This window comes from Pan troglodytes, chromosome 6 (genome assembly GCF_028858775.2).
Source record: "Pan troglodytes isolate AG18354 chromosome 6, NHGRI_mPanTro3-v2.0_pri, whole genome shotgun sequence".
Classification (NCBI taxonomy): Eukaryota; Metazoa; Chordata; class Mammalia; order Primates; family Hominidae; genus Pan; species Pan troglodytes.
In genome coordinates, this window is record NC_072404.2 from 145482594 (window position 1) to 145498693 (window position 16100).

The 16100-nt window shown below is 40.2% G+C and overlaps 1 protein-coding gene across 2 annotated transcripts in view; it reads left to right on the forward strand.

The window, feature by feature from the left end:
• The window catches only part of KLHDC10 (kelch domain containing 10), a 65291-nt gene extending 49476 nt beyond the window's left edge, over positions 1-15815 (forward strand). For both annotated transcript variants that reach the window (XM_519376.6, XM_009454199.5), the window contains 7 exons: positions 868-1022; positions 2172-2320; positions 4550-4634; positions 5971-6037; positions 7510-7557; positions 9529-9668; positions 10633-15815. In XM_519376.6, the coding sequence (XP_519376.2) occupies positions 868-1022; positions 2172-2320; positions 4550-4634; positions 5971-6037; positions 7510-7557; positions 9529-9668; positions 10633-10842 (854 nt within the window). In that variant the 3' untranslated portion in view covers positions 10843-15815. The remainder of the gene's footprint in view (positions 1-867; positions 1023-2171; positions 2321-4549; positions 4635-5970; positions 6038-7509; positions 7558-9528; positions 9669-10632) is intronic.
• Positions 15816-16100: the final 285 nt, after the last annotated feature.

Sequence of the window (16100 nt, forward strand, 5' to 3'; positions counted from 1 at the left end):
ACATAGGAGCACTATTTTGAGAGAGAGAAAGAGCATATGTATGAGTGAAGAGAATACGTGTGTACAGTGTGCATGTGTATGTTTGTGTGTGTGGTGGCAGGAACAAAAGAGCTACAGGAGGAAGAACACCAAAGTTACCTGTAGGATATTGGTGTGTTTTGTTTTATCTGGTAGAGGATTAAAATGACAGAAACCATAATTGTAAATTTAGAAATCATTCTCCTGGCAAAAACAGAATGTCCCTTTAGTCCCTTTATTCTGAGTCCCCTTGGGTCTTTGCTAAGGCAAAGATGATACTTCATTTTTCTCTGCTTTGCTGCATGCTTGAACTGTCTTCAGCAGCAGTGGTATACTGGGTAGACTGTAGTTCATGGAACTCAATATTGTTATACACAGTATTTAGTGAATTCCATAAATATGTATTGAATACGTCATATATGCCTAGCAATGAACTATGTGATAGAGCCCATATAGTGGAATTAGATCTTTTTCTGCAGAACTTTGTAGTATAGGCTATGTATCCCTTATCTGAAATGCTTGGGACCAGAAGTGTTTCACATTTCAAAATTTTTTTTTAAATATTTGCATTGTACTTAGCATACCAAATCCAAAACTTTGAAATCCAACATGTTCCAGTGAGCATTTCCTTTAAGCATCATTGTTGGTGCGCAAAAAGTTTCGGATTTTGAATTAGATTTCAGATTTTCAGATTTGGCACGCTCAGCTACTAGTTAGATGTCAGTGGTTTGAGCTATCTTATGAGATCATTAAAGCAGATATGTGTAGCTTCTCAGATATTCTGGGTTTATGTGGGAACAAATTGCAGGTAGCCATTTGTGAACAGAACTTGTGCTTCTCCTTCCTCAGTTGTGCTGCATGGAAACAACCTGTTAGTGTTTGGAGGTACGGGCATCCCATTTGGAGAGAGCAACGGCAATGACGTCCATGTGTGTAATGTGAAGTATAAGAGATGGGCTTTGCTCAGCTGTCGGGGGAAGAAACCCAGTCGTATATATGGACAGGTACCAATCTGTGGCCAGTCATGGTGTATTTGTTCATATTTTTCTAGTCTGGGGATGGTGTTAGAATATTTGTAATTGTTACCATTTTATTTTAATGGAGAAGAGTTCTTTGTGGTTAGTACTTGATTTTTTAGTTCTGATATGAAATTATAATTTGCAAATCTGGTTACTTGCCGTGTTCTTTTCTTTTCTCTTCCTTTCTTTTCTTTTTTTTTCACTTTCTGTTTCTAATTCAATTTAGGTCAGGATGTAGACCTGTATGGAAGTTCCTTTAAATGTTAGAACCCCACCTCCACCTCTACCCTCACCCCCCGTGAGAGATTGGGCTTCACTATGGTCTGGGTCCTGGTCATTTTTAGAGTGATTCTTGAGTAGATGAGAAAGCACTTGGTGAAGAAACTTTTACATGGATCTGAGCTAAAACATACATTATGTAGAGATTAGTTTAGGTTCCAGCGCTTCAAACCTTAGGTCTGAAAATTTATATCCAGAAAGATAGGGAGCAACCCACCATACATCAGAGACTCTTTGAGAGTTTAAGCTTAAAACAACCAAGCTTTGACTTCTTTCTTGACTCGCTGGCATTAGTACTGATAAACAGCTTCTGAGCTTAACTTCAAAGGAGCACATACTGGATAACTTTGTTGCTTCCACAGGAGGCATTTAAACTTAAGAAGTGGCCATAACAATAGCTGAAACTTTCATTGAAAAGGGTCCAGTGGAAAACATCAGATTCCTTGAACTGCTAACTAGGGTTTCTACTTAGCAGATTGTGGTGGCTTATTTTCATATCTGCTGCTTCTTGAGAGCATTTTTCTTCAGACTGCTTATAAAGAGAAGCAGCTTTCAACGGAAATGCTATGCCCATGGGCTAGAAATTATTTGATCAGCCAGGACCCTTAAGAATCATCTTGGCAGGTAGGACTTGCTTTCCAGTTGAGTAAAGCTTCACCTTTCTAAAGGTGTTTTCCAGGTTCTTAAAATAATCTCTGGGTTCTCTAAAATCTTTATTCTTTTAAGAGTCTGATACATTAAAAGATTAAAATACAAGAGAATTTCATAAAACCTGATTTGGAGGTATCTGGTAAGTTTACATTCTTTAATCAAGTGTTAACAAGTCGGTCTTATTCACCTTTCCTTGTTATCCAGGCTATGGCCATCATCAATGGCTCCCTTTATGTCTTTGGAGGTACAACCGGCTATATTTACAGCACAGACCTGCACAAGTTAGATCTCAATACCAGAGAGTGGACACAACTGAAACCAAACAACCTATCCTGTGATCTACCAGAAGAGAGGTGAGGTTCTAGGATTCAAGCATATTTATTCTTTCGTGCTAACATTTGACCTCTTTCAGAGTGTTGGCAATATGAAGAAAACCCTTTGGCCCCAGTTAGAATAACTAACTGGCTGTTGGATGTTAGATCTCAGGTAAATAGTAAAGAAAGGTCTATAGTAAAAAAAGTTCTTCTGGTGAGGAAATAATACTTCCTTCTAAACTATAGAATTTTTTCCATGTCATTTCCTCTTATACTTTAGTCTCTCTGCATTAGGAAGATAGTAACACTTTGAAGAAGAAACCAGTGGTAACAACTATAACCAAATTTCATATTACAGACAAAACAGTTACCGTCCAGTTACTTTTTGATTTCCCTTTTTTTTAAGAAAGGGTCTCACTCTGTCACCTAGGCTGGAGTACAGTGACATAATCATGGCTCACTGCAATCTTGACCTCCTGGGCTCAAGGCATTCTCCCATCTCAGCCCTCCGCCCAAGTAGCTGGGAATACAGGCATGTGCCACCACGTCTGGCTAATTTTTTGTACAGATGAGGCCGCACCATGTTGCCCAGGCTGCTTCTCAAACTCCTAGGCTCAAGCGATCTGCCTGCCCTTGGCTTCCCAGAGTGTTGGGATTACAGGTGTGAGCCACCAAGCTGAGCCTGATTTCCCTTCTTAACTTGCATATTAGAATTCTTTGGCTCATTCTCTCACAGACGTATCTTCAGTACAGGGTACGGGGCCATCCCCACAGTGATGCCCAGTGAATGTTGATTGGATAGATGGAAGGAAGCTTGCATGGATGGATGGGTGATGAATGATGGATGGATGTATGGATGGATGGATGGATGGATGGAAAGGTCATTCATTTTAAGTGCTGTGTTAAACACTCAAACATCACATGTTCTCTCTAGTTGCCTTCTAGTAGCAGATCTATATCTTTCACTTTTCTTTCCTAATAGCAGTTGCCTCTTCATAGAATTAAACTCACTGTGGCTGGGCGCAGCCTGTAATCCCAGCACTTTGGGAGGCTGAGGCAGGCGGATCATGAGGTCAGGAGTTCGAGACCAGCCTGGCCAACATGGTGAAACCCTGTCTCTACTAAAAATACAAAAAAAGTTAGCTGGGTGTGGTGGTGGGCACCTGTAATCCCAGCTACTCAGGAGGCTGAGGCAGGAGAATTGCTTGAACCCGGGAGGCAGAGGTTGCAGTGAGCTGAGATCACGCCATTGCACTCTAGCCTGGGCGACAGAGCAAGACTCCGTCTCAAAAAAAAAAAAAAAATTGAATTAAACTCACTGAAATACTTGAAGAGATTTTTTTTCCCCCTCCAGTTTGAAAGCAAAGACAGTAAACCATTTTTTATTAACTCTATTTAGATGAATCCAGTGCTTCTTTGTTGCCTCTTTAAACAAAATAGCATATAGGTGCTAAGGAAGAATTTATCTTAATTGTAGACTGTTAGTGGACTGATCATTGTAAAACTACCATAAGAGGACTTGGGAGTCGGCCTCTAACTGGAATGATTTTGATGTAGTTTATTTTATCAGCCACAAGGCCTTCAGGTAAAGAAGGCAATAGATTAAGTTTTCAAAGCATTTTCACATGGTTGCTTTCTTTAAGTCATTTTATGGACATATCATAAATTATTTTAGCTTTTAGCTAGACTGCCTGGATGAAAGTTCTGAGGTGTTTTATGTTATATCCACAGTTCTGTGTAGCATAATTTTCTGCTAAATAAGTATCTTAATTTGCAAACTCATAGTCTAAGGTCTCTAAATGTAGACAGATCACTTTTTAAAACTATGTAATAATTTCCCCTTTATACAAAGTTATCACAAAAGATTATAGAAAATTCTACAAAATACAAATTAGCAAAATGAAGAAAATAAAAATCCAAGTCTAAACTCAAAGATAACCAGGTTTAATGTTTTGGATTATATCCTAATAGCCATTTTCTGTACATATTTATGTATCTATAAATTTTTAATGCAATTGATTAAAAAATAATGACACAAAAAAGTTCTCAATACATTAACCACCATCTGGTGCCTACTCTGTTACTGGTTGTATACTAATCCATTTTATGTATATTCTGTAAGTCATATAACCAATTCACTATTGTTAAACACTTAGGTTATTTCCAATAATTTATTGTTATAAATAATGATGTAATAAAAAAACCTTATAGCTAAATCTTAGGTCATTTTTCACTTAATTATAAATGAATTTTATTGTAAATTTTCAGATACCGACATGAAATTGCACATGACGGGCAGAGGATTTACATCTTGGGAGGTGGTACTTCCTGGACAGCATATTCCTTAAACAAGGTATATTTTTTTAAAAAGAAAAAAAGGGAGAGGGAGAAGGATAGAAAGAGGCTTGCGTCAACCAAGCAAGATAATTCTGTTACTTTGGATATTTTAATTTTTGAGCACATTCCTCATTAACACCTATTTTGTGTTGGATGCACTTTATAAGGTCAAACCCTGTGCCCCAAAATGCTTTCAGTTGACAGGTGTTATTTATCACACACTGAAAATACTTTATAAAAATTATCCCCTTATGCTGGAAAAGGAAAGTGACTAAAAGGAAGGCATAGTAGCTTGAATGGAGCAACTAATTAGAATTGGAACCAGCATTATCAGAATGTCACATCCGCATCATCATCACTGCTGTGTATATAAAAAGAACAGGCTTGTTTAGGGTTGCACGTCATGAACTTGAGAAAGCTGAGCTCTAAAGGGCTGTTATTCATCCATCCCTGTGGCATTTCTAAAACGTCATAGTCACACATCCCAGGGGAACCTAGATTACGCTGTAGAGCTCCTGGACTGCTTGGAACCTTAATGGTCTTTTTCAAGTTTTGTCAAAACTGAATTCCCACATTCCCTTACAAACACTTGCTTTTTTCTGTTATAAAAATGATACATGCCCCTTGTAGAAAATGTGGAAGTTGCAGAACAACATATACAAGAAAATCAAGCATCACATGCACTGCAGCTTCTCATTCCAACCTTTTTCTTCGTTTTTTGCTGTGAATTTTAAAAAGTGGGCTGGGTGCGGTAGCCCATGCCTGTAATCCCAGCCCTTTGGGAGGCCGAGGCGGGCGGATCACCTGAGGTTGGGAGTTTGAGACCAGCCTGGCCAACATGGTGAAACCCCATCTCTATTAAAAACACAAAAAATTAGCTGGGCGTGTTGGCGGGCACCTGTAGTCTCAGCTACTCGGGAGGCTGAGGCAGGAGAATTGCTTGAACCTGGGAGGTAGAGGCTGCAGTGAGCCAAGATCACGTCACTACACTCCAGGCTGGGTGACAGAGTAAGACTCCATCTCAAAAAAAAATAAAAAATAAAATAAAAATTGAAATCATATATGTGTTTAATTTTCAACTGCCTCATTTAATGTTTTCCCTTGTATTTGGAAAGATCAGAAAAAAAGCAAAAGAAAAGAAAGACTTTTCAACTAAGAATATATGTTTACGCAGGCTGCTGCTGTTAAAAGTCCAGTTTTCTGTATGGAAAATCACTGTACCTTCTGCTCAGTTTTGCTGTGAACTGAAAACTGCTTTAAAAAACAAAGTCTATTTTTTAAAAAATCCTTTTTCAGGCTAGCTAAAATTACAATTATTTATGTATGTGTATATGTTCTTTTTTTTCTCCAAGATCCATGCATACAACCTTGAAACGAATGCCTGGGAGGAAATTGCAACAAAACCCCATGAAAAAATAGGTAAATTTAAAGTATTGATTAATTTATCTTTAACAAACATGTATTATACTTTTACTCATTTTGGAAGGAAAAAGTAATTTTACTGAGTTATATGGCAAGTTAAATACCTGTTGGGCTGGGCGCATTGTCTCATGCCTATAATCTCAGCACTTTGGGAGGCCAAGGCTTGAGCCAAGGAGTTTGAGACCAGCCCAAGCAACATGGTGAGACCCTGTCTCTACAAAAAATACAAAAAAATTTGCTGGGCCTGGTGGTGTACACCTGTAGTCCCAGCTACTCCGGAGGCTGAGGTGGGAGAATCACCTGAGCTTGGGAAATAGAGGCTGTAGTTAGCCATGATTGAGCCACTACTCTGCAGCCTGGGCATCAAAATGAGACCCTATCTCAAAAAGAAAGAAAAATCTGTTGAACTGGTATTAGAAAATACTTGTATTCCTTAGCCCAATTATAATTTTTCCTTAGGGCTGGGCGTGGTGGCTCATGCCTATAATCCCAGCACTTTGGGAAGCCGAGGTGGGTGGATCCTTTGAGGTCAGGAGTTCGAGACGAGCCTGGCCAACATGGTGAAACCCCATCTCTACTAAAAATGTAAAAATTAGCTGGGCGTGGTGGCATGTACCTGTCATCCCAGCTACTTGGGAGGCTGAGGCAGGAGAATTGTTTGAACCTGGGAGGCAGAGATTGCAGTGAGCCAAGATCACGCCACGGCACTCCAACCTGGGAGACAGAGCAAGACTCTGTCAAAAAAATAAATAAATAAAAAACGAAAACAAAAACTAACAAAAAAACACAGTAATTCTCCTTAGCGATTGAGCAAAGAGACTTTTAATCCTCTTTGTTGAATTCTTTGGCAGAAGTTGGGAAATATGGGTGATATAAGAAATTGGAGCCTAAATAAAGATCTACCGGCTGGGTATGGTGGCTCATGCCTATAATCCCAGCACTTTGGGAGGCTGAGCCCAGGAGTTCGAGACCAGTCTGTGCAACATGGTGAAACCCTGTCTCCACTAAAAATACAAAAAATTAGCTGGGTGTGGTGGTGTGCACCTGTAGTCCCAGTTACTGAGGAGGCTGAAGTGGGAGGATCATTTGAGCCCAGGAGGCGGAGGCTGCAGTGAGCCAAGATTGCACTGCTGCATTCCAGCCTGGGCAACACAGTGAGACCCTGTCTCTAAATTAAATAAATAATAAAGATCTACCTATCTCCTTGTGGGTAAGAGGGCTTGGGAAAGCCACTAGCAACTCCTGTCCTTTCCCTCTTTGTTTCCGGCACCTTAGCATTGTACTGTTACGATGAGAGTCCTGATGGCTTTTGAAATAAGGAGGGAGTGGAAGGACTAGTCAATGTTTGCTTAACATGTAACAAAGGGATTGTTTTGAGTTACACGTAGTGTGTCTTTCACTGTGTTATATCAGTGTGGTTCCCAGTCTTTCTGTAAGTAATGGAACTTCTGTGTTTGTGTGTTTGGCAGGCTTTCCTGCAGCCCGAAGGTGTCACAGTTGTGTTCAAATAAAAAATGGTAAGGATTCTAAATAACATTTTGCTTCCATTTCTGTAATTGTATCTTCTGAAAATGTCTTATTTCCTAAGATAGCCGCCTCAAAAGAGGCTCATAACTTTGAGAAAAGTCTATTTCTTGTAAACTTAAAGGGAAATTCATAGTTATGCCTCTGTCAGCCGTTTTCATAATGTAAACTAGTATGGTGTTTGGGTTCCTTCAGTTATTAGAGAACTCAAAAAATGGTGATAAATAAGCTTTTATTGTAGCACTTGATGTTTCAGCATCCCACACCTCAACAGATGTCTGTGGTTATGGTGGCTAATACTAATAATCTTGACTGTTTATACTGTAGAGACCTCAGCGAACATTGTATTAAAATTGTAATAACTCCTTCAGAGTGTTATTTCATAAAGTTGATTCTGTTCTCTCTCTGATGCCAAATGGAACTCTTCACTCATTCTTTGGCCATATTACAACAAAGGCATTGTATGGCTTCAGAAAGCAGCTGCAGCTACTTTAACTAAATGTGATAAGTGACTCCTCTCTGGATAACCTTCCTGTCTTTTAATTTACAACTTATTTCATCGTTTGATATAGCTCTTAAATTTTTTCTGGGAGGAAAGCATGTATAAATGAGTTAGATAGCCTGTATGCTTTTAGCAACTTAGTTCAGATGCAACTAGGATTATTCTGCCATCTCTAGTTCAGAGGGATTTTTTATTGTGCTCCTGCTTTCTGGATAAGATTTATAGATAATGACATTGCTCACATTTCTCTCTGTGAGAATGGAACTGTACTTTCAGTTTTCCTTGAATCCTAGCCAAAAAAGTTTCCAGTGAATTTTATAGCTTAAGTATTGGCTTAAACTTGGTCTAGACCTGAGTTAAGAAATTTATTCATTTAATTCTTTGAGGCCAAGCACCATACAAATAGAATTCAACCTTAGTTCTAGGCATTTCGTTTGAAGGTTCACATAGCCTTTGTTACAAGTTATCTAATCAGTTATAACTAACTGATTTTACCAGAAAACCCACACCTTTCATTTTGGGAAAATTATTCCTAATAACTGTACAGATCAAACAGAGCTTCAGTTTGTCCTCTTCTCGCTGAAGAAAGCTTGGAAGAGCCTCTTTTGTGTTCCTAAACTGAACATTGCAGTGAAGTGAACGTTCCTCCTCAGGTTAAATGTCTACATAGAGACTTTAGTCTCTACGAGCAGATAAATGTATATTCTTTCCAGGACATTATTTAAAGAAGAGTTTGCAAACTGGTGGCCTGCAAATGTGTTTTGTTTGGCTCATATGTGTATTAAAATTTTTTTTGAGGCCAGGCATGGTAGCTCATGCCTGTAATCCTAGCACTTTGGGAGGCTGAGGCGGGAGGGTCACTTGAGCCCAGGAGTTCAAGACCAGCCTGGGTAATATAGTGAGACCTTGTCTCTTAAAAAAAAAAATATATATATATATATATATATACACTAGCCAAAACTTAAAAATCAAAATGTTTCATTTTTAAAAACATAACCAGATTTCCAACTTGCCTTGAAAAAAATGGACGATCTGGCAATTGCCAGCCTTAAGTCTGTTATAGGACCGAACAGCTGGGGCTGCATAGCTGTCGCCTCTTTTAGAGCATGAGCATTTCTGTCTGTTTTCCTGAGACTTCTGTTTGTTTATCTTCCCTAGACCCCCTTGCTCATTTACTTTCTGTGCCTGGAATCTGTAGGTATGTGTTTGAATTTGGAAACTTTGACATGAAGGCTCCTTAGAGGCTTGCATTCTTAGTCCCAGGGAAGACCCTGACATAGCATCTCAGTTCTGTTGAGGGACAAGACAACAGCATGAGAGGCTGCACAGCAGAAGTCGTCTGTGTCATGGGGCAATCCACTTCACTGGCCGCATGTCAGCTGGCTGTGTGACCTACTCTAAAACACCCCATAGCTTTGGCTCTTTTCCTTTGTGTGATCTTGGCTTTCTCTTTTCTTCATAGATGTATTTATTTGTGGGGGCTATAATGGAGAGGTGATCCTGGGAGATATCTGGAAGTTGAATCTGCAGACTTTCCAATGGGTGAAGCTCCCAGCTACCATGCCAGAGCCAGTTTATTTTCACTGTGCAGCTGTTACACCAGTAAGTTTTTATTTTCATATCTTCCTTATGTAGTTACAGATGATAAGGAAATCTTTTTAGAGATATTAGCAAGAAAAAAAGCCAGATATAGGCAAACCTTAGATGATTAATAACATATTTTTAAAACTTCCTTCCAAAGATAGGCCCTCCTCTAAGAAAAGAGGAGAAAAATCATCACACCCAAATTTGAGAGAATAACATAAATGTAAGAGAAATGCTACCTGTGGCATTCCGGCCCTGACCGTGATGTCAAAGGTGTTTCCTGGGAGGGCGGAATAGTTTTACCCCCTTGATACCATATTATTGAAGATCCTGCTCATTTCTTGAAGGCAAAGGCCTTTATTTTCATCTTTGTATTCCCAGTATTTGGCATCTTGGATACTTAATATAGGTTTAGTTTAATGTTAGTTAATAGTGAAATTGTTTGTTGTTGAAGTAAAAAAAAATTCATATATATAGGCCGGGCGCGGTGGCTCACGCCTGTAATCCCAGCACTTTGGGAGGCCAAGGTGGGCGGATCACGAGGTCAGGAGATTGAGACCATCCTGGCTAACACGGATGAAACCCCATCTCTACTAAAAATACAAAAAAAAATTAGCCGGACGTGGTGGCGGGTGCCTGTATTCCCAGCTACTCTGGAGGCTGAAGCAGGAGAATGGCGTGAACCCGGGAGGTGGAGAGCTTGCAGTGAGCTGAAATTGCACCACTGCACTCCAGCCTGGGCGACAGAGTGAGACTCTGTCTCAAAAAAAAAAAAAATCATATATATATATATATATATAGTTTTTCCCTTAGTAATTCATTAATTATTTAAACCCTCTTGATCTCCACATGGTATTGGGATCAGTGAGGAATTCTTGTTTCATTTCATTTTGATTCCATCTACTATGCTTTTTCCCCACCGAGTCTTCAGCCTTGTATGTTTCTCTCCCATTTGAATTTGTCCTCTTTTGACTACTCATAGGCTGGTTGCATGTACATTCATGGAGGAGTGGTGAACATCCATGAAAACAAACGGACTGGGTCATTGTTTAAGATCTGGCTGGTGGTACCTAGCCTGCTGGAACTGGCATGGGAGAAGCTGCTTGCGGCCTTCCCTAACCTTGCAAACCTCTCCCGAACACAACTTCTGCACCTTGGACTCACACAGGGACTCATCGAACGCTTGAAATGAGGATTTCTGGACTGTTCATTGATACTGGAAATGTTAATTTAAAGAGACTCCTTTATTTATGGGCAGTGTAGAATGTGCTACAAAGAGGATTGGTTACCCTGATCAAGGCCTTATTTAGAAAATACATCAGATGCCTTTCTGTAAATTGGTTTTTCAGTTTATGGACATCTCACTTTCCCACGTGCTTCCTTCTTTGCTTCTTTTCCTCCTGACCCATTACATGCACATGTACTCACATACTCCCTCTTCCTTCTCGATGGAGTTAAGGGAAAGCCTGAAAGTACCTTAATAATGTTATTAATCAAGACAGATTCCTTTTTAAAGGAATTCTGAACAGTTCCATGTCATACAATATTCTAGAAATTAAAACATCATCAACATAAAGAAAAATGAAATTAAAAAATTTTTACATCTAGCAACAGCAACAACCACAAATTTAGGGGAAGCTGAGAAGGCTAACCTTGGGAATCTTGCAGGTTATACTTAAACCTAGATGTTTAACTTAGTGTTTTCAAGATGTGTCTAACTGAGTAGTAGCTGGGTCTGATGGCAGCAGTGCTTGCCATCTTGTTGCACAGATAACTCAAACCTACCCTTTGGCTTTGAAGGAAGGTTAAGCAGCCCAGCAACTCTTGGTTAGTGATTTCTTTCTCATCCTCATGGTGCCAGCAGTGGTTAGAGTTGGCTTGTCAAAAGACTTACGTGTGTGTCGTGGTCGTGCTCTTTGTTGTTGCTCTTAGAAATTATGGCACCAAGAATGTTTCAAACGGAAAAACTTGTGGTGGCCAAAGTTCTTCATTCTGGCAGTTTTGAAACTCTCTTATGCTTATTAATGGTTTTAAATATCTCTTTGACTTCTTCATGGGGAATTGTAGACCCTAAGTATGTGGTGTAAATGCCGTGTAACATGAACACAAGCTCCCGAGGGAGGCCAGAGAAGAGCCAGGCAGAGAAAACCTGCATCCTCTGGGCTTGTTAACTTGGCTTCCACTCGGGCTGTGGTCTTTGGCTATCATCTTGGCCATTTCCTTTTGAGAACTTGTTTCTTTTCTAATCTCTGGGCCAGGTACCTGCCATTTTCTCAGGCAGTTGGTCCTTGATTTTTCCCTTAGCTTGTTGCCTTCTTTTCCGTCTGCTTTAATGTGCATGGTGCTGTGAATAATTGTCTAGTAATTGGATACAAGGTCTTGGGGGTAAAGCCACAGGTCATCCTTCCTGAAGAACCAAGTATCATTTAAAAACTAGCATGAGGAAGGAATGAAACTGAGTAGCGTTCATTTTGTGTGTGTGAAATTTTAGTTCTGGTTTGTTTGATTTGTTTTTTTTTAATTCTAAAAAGAATGACATAAATTTTTACTCGCTTTGCCATCTGGCTGCTAGGGGAGCTGAGCAAGAGGCTCACCATGCGCATGTGTAAGCCGCAGGTGTACTCAAGGTGCTGAAGGCTGAAGGCGTGCAAGGGGCAGCGCTGGTCCTCCTGGGGCCAGCTCACAGCAGGAGACTCGCATGGGAGAGTTGGAACACATCTTTCCTTTAAGTGCCTCTTTTTTCACCTAGCTTTTAAAGTTATTCTTTTTCCTTCATCCCAGAAGGGATCTCTTTAGCTTATGTGTGGATTTAAAATGACCTTTGAGCTACGGTTAAAAAGCTACCATCTGGTGTTCAGTTCTGGGAAAGAGAAAACCGCAGCCTCCAGACATGCTCCTGATTTCTAGGCCTTATCATACCATCCCCTCTGTGATGGGTTGAGTTCATGGAGCCTGTATTCTGGGAAGTCTTATAATAACCACGCACCTGTGAACTTGGGTCCTTTCTGGGGAGTGAGGAATGTGGGAGAGAGGCAGAAAAAGGAGCAGCTCCTCTAGGGGCCCATCCTCCCACGTCTTGCCATTACCAGTCTGTGTAGCACTTAACCTCCTGCCACCACTGCCAGGCTTGCTCCTCCGTTCTCTCCCAGAGCAAGTCAGTCTGAGCAGCTCCATTAGTCCAAAACAGAGCGTTGCTGCATGACTTCAGCCTGGCCTCTGGATATTTGGTGGAAATATATTCTAAATTGAACAAGCCAGGCTGTCCAGGGTGGCAAGAGGATTTTTGACCTGGATTTATACAGGGACCAAAGACTGAATGCTCAGCCTCTGTGCTTAGACTTTCATGGTCCTTAGGATAGAAGTGACTCTCTAGCCCTGCTACACCAGAGAGCTGAAGAGAGATGTGGTCTGGTTCCATCCATACTTGCTGGCATCCTTTGTTAAGCCTTCTGAGGGCAGTCTTCTTTGAGGTAGACCTTGGAGGCCTGACATCGAAGACCTGTGTGTTTTATTTTCATAAAAGTATATATCCTTGGTCTAAAGTGTCTTCTTTTAATATAACGCTAGTAAAAATGACATGGTATGACCAGCACTGAGTGCTATAGAACCACACATGTGTACATGTTCTGGATGCCAAATGAGACTGTGTGTAAATGACTAAGTGTAGATAACTAGAAATTAGATAGGGGTCATCAGGCGTTTCGGTATATCTATAACCAGCACTCGGAATTCCTGACACTGTTTACTTGATTTAGGAAAGTTTATGCCTGCTGCTTCTCTGCCTCTTTGAGGTACTCCCAGCCGTCTTACTACAGTCCTGTAAATTTAAGTGCAATATATAGAAACATATGGATATATACAGATTATATATAGGGTGTAACTATAAAGCAGGTAGACTACTTTTTTGCATCTTGGGGAAGTGAGCTCACTACTTTAGGGTCAAATTATGCCAAGAATTTTAGATGTGATCAGCTGGCTTAAGCCAACTCATGTCATGATAAAGCTGGATTTTCAAGTCCATGTTTTCTTACTCCAACTCTTAGGGACTCATTGTTCCTTAGGTTTGTTAGAGTTGAGATTTTTTTTCTCCCTGTCATCTTTGTACTCTCTCATGTTTGCATGTCTTACATTTTGTTGCCGGAGAACAAGGAAGTCCATCTGTAAGGAGTTTCCTAAACGGAGAATTAAAACCTAGTATTTAACACTAACCATTCTCCTATGTATATACTAATTTATCTGGGAATGTAATACTTTATTAAATGAAGAAAATGATGCTTTCTTCATTTAATATTTTCCATATCCTGGAAAAACTATAAACTGACACAGAATAGATTGAAATCTTAACTGGGGCTAAACAAAACCCTTTCCATTGGCAGAATCTCCTTTTTTCAGGGCCATAATGACATGATGTAAAAATTTGCTTTAAACCATTCATGCCCTTAAATAGCTAGATTTTAAAGCATAATAAGCATATTAACATTTTTAAGCAAAAGATACGTTAACAGTGACTTTTGGTTATCCACAGTAGCAAGAGTAAAGCACAGATCATTGAAATCCATAGATAATCAGTGAATCAACTTTTCTACCAAACAATAGATTCATTTACATTTCTTTTTCCTCCCTATCCTTTCCTGTAAGCACCTGTTTTTCCATGGAATGGGGTTAATGAGTAGGTAGAAAAGGAAAAGGAACAATCAGTAGGAGCTGACAACCAGTGACCATATAAGCAGATGATTGCCTGTAATTAGTCAGGCTGAACAATTAAGAGTTGAATGCTGAAATTAGGAACCACAGGTGGTAATCCTGAGTAGATGTAACTCTTCAGCGTCATCTCCTGCCCTGAGCTCCAGGCCATCTCTCCTCTAACCACCAAAGAACTCTTAGTACCTACGGGAAGGAAAAGCTGTGTGCGACACAGAGGAAACTCCATTATTTGAACACATTTCTTTGGCTCTTGACAAATACTTGCTTTTCCTCTAATCTTGCAAGAGCTATGGCTCTTCTATTTTCCAATCACACAGCTTGGCATGTAGGAAAGGTTGAATGATCCTCTAAGACTGTGTTGGTCTTCGTATTCTGTAAAACCCATTTTTTTTTTTGTGGTCTTACAGATGTTTAGAAAGTGGCACAGGTTACTGAATTGTCTACCTGCCAGCATTCTGATATAGCACAAAAAGCTATTTTCCTTTATTTTTTGTATTATTTTTTATTTTTCTGGCATTGAGCTCTAGGGTGGATGAGGGTTTATGGTCCTCTGATCATAAGTTCCATTCTAAAAACTGGTCACTGTTAGCTGAAATTGCTTTGGTTCCCCAAATGCCTTGGAACTCCAGACGCACCCGCAGGGCCTGAGGTAGGCTTCATAGAGTTCTAGGACTTCCGTGTGCGTTGCCACCAGATCCTGCCCAGCAATGGCCTTTCCCTTCTAAGGTCATTAGATTCAGCCAAAAGCGACCTCTTCTCTAGTCTGGTGTTACGAACAGAAGTTCTGAGTTGTGCTACAAAAGTAGTTCCATCTTTTTGGTGTAATTTTCATGTTTTTAATTTGAAAAAAAAACAAACAAACAACTTTTTATAAGTTTTTTAAGGGCCCTGCTTAGTCAGTGTACAGGGTGGAGTCAGAGGCAGTTTTCAGAAAAAAACAAAAAACAAAAAACAATTTCACCAAGCGGTAGTAATTGTTGTTTTACTAGTTATACATTTAGAATATAAAGGAGGCATCAGAAAACACACTCTCTAAGGCCACTTCCTTGTGCACAGAGTCTGCACAGGGAGAGCACAGGCATCTCCCTGGAAAAGCACCTGCCAATGACGAATTTCATGGAAGAACCTAGGCAAGAAAGGAAGCCTCTTTCTGAGACACAGTCTCTGAGAGGTGAGCCTAGCTTTGCTCTTCCTACAGGGTATGCTTGGGCCATACACAATGCTCGCCTTACTTTAAAGCTATTTTGCCACAGTCCTGTTAAATAGTGTGGACGTCCTTTTGCAGTCTGGTGTGCATGCCATATGATCAGGACAGCTTTTCCACTTTACTCGGTTTCCTACAAGCAAGTAGGAAATACAGTGAATTTACCCTAAAATGTCCAATCTGTATTTATGTACCTTGTCAGTGTTTTGCTGTTGGTTTTCTAAAACAATCTGATCAATAAATCTTATCCAAATCAATTTGGTTCAAGTTCACCTTGATTGTCTAATGGTAATTTGTGTGTACGTGAGCGCACCTATATGACAGAAGCGTCAGTCCTACCCACCTCCACCACCCCCACCAGGCTCAGCTTTTCTCTGTAATATCTGTGAGTCATCTGCCTTCCACCCCCACTCCACTGTGGGTTCTTTATCTGCTCACTATCTGGAACTCCTGGACACACAAGAGTTCCCTCGCCAGCACACTGCTCCCTCCACAAAGACATCAGCAAGGGAGCAACTGTCGGGCAGCCCACACTCCCTCTC